This window comes from Hevea brasiliensis, chromosome 1 (genome assembly GCF_030052815.1).
Source record: "Hevea brasiliensis isolate MT/VB/25A 57/8 chromosome 1, ASM3005281v1, whole genome shotgun sequence".
Lineage (NCBI taxonomy): Eukaryota > Viridiplantae > Streptophyta > Magnoliopsida > Malpighiales > Euphorbiaceae > Hevea > Hevea brasiliensis.
In genome coordinates this window covers 48,228,203-48,237,398 of record NC_079493.1, presented here as the reverse complement: position 1 = coordinate 48,237,398, position 9,196 = coordinate 48,228,203, and the positions used below count along the sequence as shown (strand labels likewise).

The window sequence follows — 9,196 nt, the reverse complement described above, 5'->3', positions numbered from 1 at the left end:
ATTAGTAGAAAATTTTTATTTTTTTAAATATATTTTTTCTGTATTGAAGCATATAATATAATATTAATTTTAAATGCTCAATATCGAATATTTACAATATCAGTCACAAATATCAAATATCAGTCAATATTATATATAAATATGACAGTAAAGGGCTATGACAATAATGTACTGTATGGAAAAATAAAATATCATAATAACAAAAAAACAAGCTACTTGTCATCAACAAGATCATCACTCATCACCACTATCAGCCTCTCTACCATCATCCTGATGAGTCGATCCGAGTTGGGGTCAGAACCGCTGACTCTGCATCATTTGTGCCATCATGTTTTGCATCATTTGTTGCATGCGCTCCTCCAAAGGTTCCGCCACGTTGTCTATATCTCTCCTCTAGCATTAACTCACGTTGTCGATCTCTCTCTCCTCCATTGTAACCAAACTATCCTTGAGCGTTGCAATAGTTTGATGCTAATTGTTGAATCTCTTCCTCCATTGCCTCCGACTGAGCGCAATAGGATGCAGTAGAAGATGATCCATGTGATGAGCTAGGGTAAAAAATTGATGCTTGAGATCCAATGCCATAAACCCTGTTCTTCTTCTCCCCCCCCACAACTTGATAATATAGTGCGACCTCATCTACAATAGGAGGGTCACTGCACCCCTCTTGTGGTTGAGACGACTGCTCCTTAAGCGCCAAAAATGCATCCTGCATAAGTTAATACACATATTTTAAATTTATTTTTCTTGGCAATTGAATAAACAAACTCACTTATTCATTTTTTTCGTATAATTGAAAGACATAAAATACTTGTTCACTTACCTTAATTGATTGCGCTCGTGAATCAACCATATCGGAGGTGCCTTTCCTAGTGTGGGTCTTATGGAAAAGTTCATAAGGAAAAGGTCTTCGGCCAAGCTTGGCTTCCTGAAAAGATATAATGATTTTAGTGATGTTTATAATAATGTTCGATTATTTGCTACTAATATGTAGACAGACAATAACAAAACTAGTAAATATGAAATCATTACCATTCTATCTGCGTGAGTAGCATGTGAAACTGAACCCCCTGTGTGTCTAGAGATGCTCGCCCCAACTCCCCTATCTCACTACAAATGTTAGCAAAGGAATCGATGGCTCTTGGCTTTAAACTCGGGCTACTCCATGCCTCCTTCCATTTTTGCATTGTACTATTAGGCACGATGACCTTGGATTTTCCTTTCCGACATTGCACATTAGCGCCTTGTAGCACTCTGCAGCCTTACGCCTCCAAGCTTCCTTTACGAGTAGAGTAACCTCTTGCCAATCAAAGTATTTCTGTTGTAAAATAAATAAAAATTAAGACAGTTGTATTAGTATGATAATATTTTTAAAAAAAATTGACAGCATTTTCTCTTAATTTTGGACAATCCAGCCTAGTTATTAAGCATTAATTGCACCTGTTAAAAACACTTTATATATTCTCAACAACAAACAACATCCACCCCAACTACAACAACTCACAACAATATATATTTTCAACATCCTCAACACACAAGCTATACATAGAACATTTAAGCATTAATATACTTCAATTGAGTTCTTTTACATTAATTCACAAATTCTCATCACTTAAACGATATTTGTTCACAACATTCTTTTTTGAGGTTTCATAAACTATTCAAATTAGTTATCTAATAGCTAATTATATTTAAATATTTATTTTATTACCCAAATTCATCCCAAGAAACTCTTTTGTTTCAGCGTGATAGTTTTCCAACAAAGGTTCTCCGGGTCCATCCTCTCCTTGAAGATATTCTTCATCTTCTTAGCACATTCCTCGGATGGATGTAACCTGCATAAAAGAAAGACAAAGAAATATATTGATTTTATGAAAATGTAGAAACATGGTACTTCAATTGCCAATGACAAGTAATACCAAATCATACATAAAGTTAATTAATTTTTAATACTTACGCGCCATTAATGAGCTTTATTCGTTTCTTTCTTCCAAATGTATTGAGTGATAGGCCATCCATTGATGATATTGGTGCTGCCCCAACCGAATGACCTTCATGACCAGAGGTTGATCCAATTGCGTGCTCGTAAGATGGGGTAATAGGTGGTGGCGGTGGAGGTGGAGGTGTAGCTCGATTCGTGTTGAAGCAGAGACCCTCCGGATCCGTGTCGACCTCCCTGGATCGTGAAGGAACCCGAGGCTGACCGTGTAGATTGGTCTAGTTGATCATTGGGCTCATCCCCGCATGTAATCGCCTTGACCGTGAATGACCCAACAAACCTCCCTCGCGACCGTTGCCTCGCATCCTGCATAAATAATTGTATTAACAAGTTAGCTTCATTCAACTTATGATACATAATACAGATGAAATTTTCCAATAGTTAGAATTTATACTTCAAGTTTAGAAATATAAATTCATTAAGAGAAATACCTAATTCTAATTAGTATCACTATCATATACATCATCGCATTCCTCATCGCTTTCTGAGTCCAACTCAAGCTCTTCTTCATCTTCAACATCCTCTTCATTAATTTCAACTAGTACACCATTTTGATCATTCAAATATTGTTGTTGATCATCATCATCATCAATTTGAATCAAAGGGACTTCCATTTCATCTTCTTGAAATGGTTCTTCCCGCGCAGGGGGGGTTGTCACATTCACTTGCTCAGGAAGATCAATAACAGATCTCGCTTTGATTTTGAACACGGCCCACCAATCATCCTTGTCACGCTTTAAGCTTGGATATATGGAATAATTCACTGAAAGCTTGGATAGCAAGAACAAATGGTTCATACCTATTGAAGGATCTTTTATGATTAATATCCACAAGTTTATATTTTGGATGAATCTTTGTTCCCACATTTGGTGTTGGATCAAACTAATCACATTTAAACAATACAGTCCTTTTGATTGGTAATCCAGGGTACTCCAATCGTAGCACTTCAATTAATTGTCCATAGTAGTCACTTTCATGAGTAATCGTAATTAGTCCCTTGATACATACCCCATCGCTCATTGTTGCCCTATGCGAACCATGACTTTTAGTGTGAAATTTATAACCATTAACTACATAACTATTGTAGGACATAACACTTCTTAATGGACCCTTTGATAGATCCTTTAAAAACTGGCTTGATATATTGTTGGAGGGATTGTGAACATATTTATTGAACCACTTGTCAAATTCACGCTCTAGTTTCTCATCAACTTGTTTATCATTGATATTTGGATTGGCCATGTGTAACTCATTAACAAAAATGCTGCACACAATGAAAATAGTTAATTAAATGTTTGGAATCAATGATGGCATTGCAACAATTATAATAATTGAATATTAGAAAAACTTACTCAATGTACGGTTTTACTTCTATACAATTCAACAAGATGTACATTTGTGCTGCTTGAAATTCTTGTTCTGTGAGATATCTAACCTTTCCTTTTCCCAGTGGCCTACCGGAATGAGTGAAAATTGATAGATTCCCTAGATGTTCATCCATATGTTCGACTGTATCATCATTGCGTGGAACCTTTCGATGCCTTGTGTTGACATGGGGTTCAAAATAATGAGCGCAGAATAACGATGCTTCTTCAACTAAGTATGCATTGCATATGGAACCTTCCACTTTGGCTTTATTTTTCACATTATTTTTTAACTTCCTAAGGTACCTGTACCATTTACTATTTAGTCACAACAAAGTTTTTATTTCTCCATGTAATGATAGTATACAACAATACATTAAACTAGTTACCTCTCAAATGGATACATCCACCGATATTGCACAGGACCAGCAATCCATGCTTCATAAGCCAAATGCACTGGGAGATGTTCCATGGAGTCAAAGAAACTTGGAGGGAATATACGCTCTAGTTTACATAATATAATAGGAATCTCTTCATTGAGTTGTAACATGGCTTCTTCTCTAAGTGTTGTTGAAGTTAACTCTCTAAAGAAATTGCTCAATTCGGTCAATGCTTGCCACACATTTTTTGGAAGCAATTCCCTAAATGCTATTGGGAGTAATCTTTGCATAAAGACATGACAATCATGGCTTTTCATCCCAAACAACTTTAGTTTTCGCATGTCTATACACCTACCCATGTTTGACACATAACCATCTGGGAATCTAAGATTTTTAAGCCATTCACACAACACTGTTTTTGATTGTTTGTCTAATGTGTAACATGCTTTAGGATACTTTCCTGTTGCCATATCCCTCTCTAACTCAGGTCGGTGACAAAACTCTTTCAAATCTTCCCTTGATTTTGCATTGTCCTTCGTCTTCCCTTCAACATTCATCACAGTATTAAAAATATTTTCAAATACATTTTTCTCTATATGCATGACATCCAAGTTGTGGCGAAGCATGTTAGTACTCCAATATGGCAAATCCCAAAAATGCTCCGTCTCTTCCAACCCGTGTTTTTGCTTTGCAACCGTTATTCTCATCTGCACCCATATCCGTGACACACATTAATCCTAGATGTTCTATTTGTTCTAAAATTTCCTCACCGATAGAATGGGGAGCACTTTTTGTAATCGTCTTGTTCTTTCTAAAAGCAATTTTATTCCGTTCGAAAGGATGGTTAGTCGGTAAGAATTTACGGTGATTGTCAAACCATGATTGTTTACCACCCTTTGTCAATGTGAATGCATCCGAATCGTCCCGACAATATGGACAAGGCCTTGCTCTTGTGCTCCAACCTGATAACATTGAATATGCAGGGAAATCACTTATTGTCCATAATAACGCAACCCTCATATTAACATTAATCTTCTTTGAAGCATCATATGTCTCAACTCCAACTTCCCACAACAGTTTCAACTCTGCAATAAGGTGCTGTAAGTACACATCCAATTTGTCTTTTGGGTTTCTGACCAGAACTATTACCGTTAGGAACATATACTCTTCCTTCATACATAACCAAGGAGGCAAATTGTAAGGAGTGACAATGACTGCCAAGATGAATATTGTTGTCGGTGATCGACCAATGGTTGAAACCCATCGGCAGTACCCTAGCCTTACATTCCAACCTCAAGAAGAAATGAAGGATGTGTTTTATTAAAATGCTTCCATGCGATTGCATCCAACAATGACACATTACCCCATCTTCATGGTCATGCTCAAGATGCCATCTCATTTCTTTTGTCGTTGCATTCAAGCATATAATCTTTGCAATCTCCACGTGAGAGGAAAGTAGTACATTTTCTTATGTGGCACATTGGTTTGAAATTTATAAGGGCCTCGACTAGGTCGTTTGAACCGTGGATGGTCACAAAATTTGCAATTCGTTAACTCACTATCTTCACCCAATATAACATACATCCATTAGTACAACAGTTGAATCTTCTCAATGTAGGCCCAATGCTTGAACCAACTTCTTCGTATTGTAAAAGTTTTCTACTATTAAATTTTCATCCAGAACACCTCTTTCATAAGTTGACAAATGTCATCAAAACACCTTTTCGACAAATGATGTTCCGCCTTGATGTTCAACATCCTTGCAACAACCGATAGTGCGAATGGCTTTCACAACTCGCCACACCTCTTGATTAACAAATTGTAACATGTCATACAATTTTTGAGTGATGGATTTGGAGGCTCCTCCATTACATCCTCGAAAGAAATCAGACTCGCCGCATCCATTACCATTTGCTCATAGGTATTGCTTGTGCTATTATCACTTTCTTGAGCAGACTCGCTATCATAACATTTATGTTTTGACTATCAATATTACTTGTGCGGGTTCCCATGTAGAATCCATTTATAATAATATGGCACAAATCCATGCTTCATCAAATGTAACCGAATTGTATTCTCATCAAGATAATTACGATTCGACATTTTCGATGATTACATGGACACTTGCTTTATCCCCATCCATCCACTGGATGTTGCTTAGCAAATGTTATGAATTGTTCAATACCTTCTATGAATTCTGAGGTCAATAGACCATCTTTTAACCTAGCATACATCCATCTCCGATCTGATCCCATTTTGCTAATAGCTGTGTAATAATTAAGTGAATATTAGTAATGATATGTCATATATCAGAATGACATCATATCCCCAATCATGCATTGAAAGGTAAGGCCCTAACCCAATTAGAATTGTATCATCTCTACCAATAACAGACAGATAATGACATGTCATATATTTGTAAAAATTCTAGCAGCATCTCCCATTAGTTCTCCAAGTGCACAACATAAAATTTGCACCCAGAGAACAATGAGAGATGTTACAAAATTTCTACAAATAGAAAAAATTATCACCTCAAAAATTGATATGCATGCATCTACAAATTAAAACGCCATATTAAAATATTACTTACCTGTGTGATACTGAAAACAAGGGACAAAATAACGAGAGATAGTGACCAAAAGAGAATGAGACAGACTGCAGTTCCAAAAAAAAAAAAAAGAAAAGAAATTCTGTCAGTAAATTCTTGTATAAAATTTAACACCTCAAAGTAAATAAATAAATAAATAACTATACATTATATGGCATAATAGTATAAAATTAAAAAACATAATAATCATTAAAATTAAAGGACATCAAAAAATAGATATTAGTATAGCAATAAAATAAACATACAATCTTTTATTTGTAATTAAATATGTAAGTTTGGTTGCTAATTTACATCTGAACTATTTGAGTGTACTCATCCACAACTAATAGCCTACTAAATAACTATAAAAATAATTTTTTATTTTATTTTTAAAAAAACTTATTTTGCTTTTATAATTTTTTATATGTATTATTTATTTATTTTTTGATAATAATATGATTAATTTATTATTATTATTATTATTATTATTATTATTATTGTAAATTCATAAATTTTCAAATAATTATTTAATTTTAATAATGAAAAATATAGTATAATTTCAGTTATAAAAAAAGTTATTTGTAAATCAAATAAAAATAAAACAATAATAGTTAAATAATAATAGTTAAATAATAAAAACTGTTTATAATTTGAAATAATCAAATAAAAACTGTCTTTTAAAATAAAGTTAAATTTTAATATATATATATATATATATATATATATATATATATATATATATATATATATATTAAATTTAAATCTATTGATAATCTGATATTGAAACTCTAAAAGCATACGCTGATTGAGTGCTATTTTGAAATAATAAATAATTTTAATCAAATAACTATTATTTGTATATAAAACACTTTTACTGTGTACCAGCTTTATCGATGAATGAAAATTCATTCTCTCATTTTTCCAAATCTGCAACTGCTTTTGATCCAAAATTGTACATAATTCCATAATAATCACTATAAATATTAAATGATAACACAACAATGCACAGGAACAGAGTACTCCAACACTAAACAAAATTGTAATTGACAAGGAACCATAGTACTAAATTTGCAAAAATAAACTAGAAACTAGAAAGCAGTGTCAATCAACCTAATATAACTTATCATAAGAGTATACGCTTTGCATTGCACCTACAATACAATAAAACATACTGCTATTTCATTCATTCACACAAGTAGAGCACATCAGAGAGTGGTTTCAAAAGGAGTGGTTTCAAAAGGTCTTCTTCACAACTATAATTGTGAACCTTAGATACTTGGAACAATTTGCAGTCCTCAAAAACAGTTTAATATTGATTTGTATAAAAACACAAGCTTGTCAAACTGTCTTGCAAAACAAGTTTCATAAGAAGTTAAGAATACAAATATGTATCTGATACCCATTTTAGAGAACAAAGAAAATTATATTCTCCGAGTTTGCCAATTGCTATCGTGGATTTCACAGAAAAATAAATAAATTCTCCCATAAGTCACAAATTTTGATTGACTTTTGAGCATTCCTGCGTAATATATGTGGGAAGTGGGAAAAATAATGATTGGAGAAATTTCACTTTTTCTTTATTCAATTTCATTGACCCTACCTGCACCACCCCAAACCGCTTTCTTTTACACTCTTTGGCTGCAAATTTAATCAAACAATACTTTAACTGTGTGTAATACCGAACTGAATCAACACTGCACAAACACGCTTGCATTTTCAAAACTCAAAAAAAAATCAAATAAATCTATTATAATTACAAAACAAGACAACAATTCCATGAAATAAATCATACAATACATCAATTGTAGAAATAATTACAGTCTAAATCAAAAGTCTCATAAGTTCAAAAAGAAAACAAACACAACAAAGAAAAATTAAATAAAAGCAGGATAAAACTGGAAAGTTTAAAAATGGACATATATGCAAAGAGGGAGAACCACCAAATCATCTTCTCTTCACACCAGAATCTCCAAAGTTAACCCGTAAAAAATACACAAATCCCAACCAGAAACAACCAAAATTGCCCAATTTCACCAATTTCAGTGGATAATTACTACTTAAAAAAGGAGGAAAAAATAATCAACGAACCTGAGGTCGTGAAGGACAGCAGCAGCAACACAAAGAATCCTAGAGGTAAAAATGCCAAGAAGAATCCGTGTAGTAAAGTCTCTGGTCGACTCTCCAGGAGGAAATCGAGACGAAAGAAACCCTAAGCATCAAAGACGACCAACTAGCGTGAAAGACCCAGAAGCAAAGAAACAAAATGACTATCAAATTAAATAGCAAACCTTAAGAGCAGATCCCACTCGTGCTTCAATCCACCAAATTGAGGAGATTTGTTCTAGAGAGCAAAGAAAGCTATTTGGGTATTTGGGAGAACAAAGATTTTTTTCTTTAAACTACGGAGTCCGAAGTGCGAACTACGAAAGCTGAATACCCAAGCTCTAAACTACAAAAACATCTCTCTCTGTAAGCAGTACCTTTGGGCTTTCAGAGCTCGAGTTCCGATTCCATCAAGTACAATCCTCACGGTCGTGGCAATTTCCAGTGCTCTTCTGCTAATGAAAGTCCCCTAATCCCTTCCCAAGTTCTCAATCGATGAAATTTTCTAGCAGGAGAAGGGCTATCTTTACCCGCTGTTGATTATTCTCCGAGAACCCTCACCCGCATTTTTTGAGCAGGTTTCTCTCTCAGTATAGTTCTATCAGTTATTCCTTTCTTGTTTCCGTGTTTTGTCATTGAATTTGTGTTTTTTCTGCTTATTGGCTCTGTTGTTTTAAAAAAATAATGTTTTAATTGCTTATGATTATTGCTCTTGCGTGCTATTTAATTTAATTATATATTTAGCTTTAATGTTGTTGTTTTT

At 34.0% G+C, this 9,196-nt stretch overlaps 2 protein-coding genes across 2 annotated transcripts; both read right to left on the bottom strand.

The window, feature by feature from the left end:
* Nucleotides 1-442: 442 nt before the first annotated feature.
* Nucleotides 443-1,187, bottom strand: LOC110641535 (uncharacterized). Its single transcript, XM_058153276.1, has 3 exons — nt 1,068-1,187; nt 824-928; nt 443-709 (listed from the first exon to the last, which is right to left on the bottom strand). The coding sequence occupies exons 1-3, from the start codon at nt 1,185-1,187 to the stop codon at nt 443-445; spliced, it is 492 nt and encodes a 163-aa protein (XP_058009259.1).
* Nucleotides 1,188-1,717: 530 nt separating this feature from the next.
* On the bottom strand, nt 1,718-5,846 carry LOC131183156 (uncharacterized). The gene is made up of 11 exons (XM_058153272.1): nt 5,809-5,846; nt 5,579-5,703; nt 4,758-4,957; nt 3,753-4,450; nt 3,352-3,669; nt 3,008-3,263; nt 2,608-2,769; nt 2,461-2,520; nt 2,280-2,305; nt 1,958-2,176; nt 1,718-1,835 (listed from the first exon to the last, which is right to left on the bottom strand). Exons 1-11 carry the CDS (start codon nt 5,844-5,846, stop codon nt 1,718-1,720), a joined length of 2,220 nt encoding a protein of 739 aa, XP_058009255.1.
* Nucleotides 5,847-9,196: the final 3,350 nt, after the last annotated feature.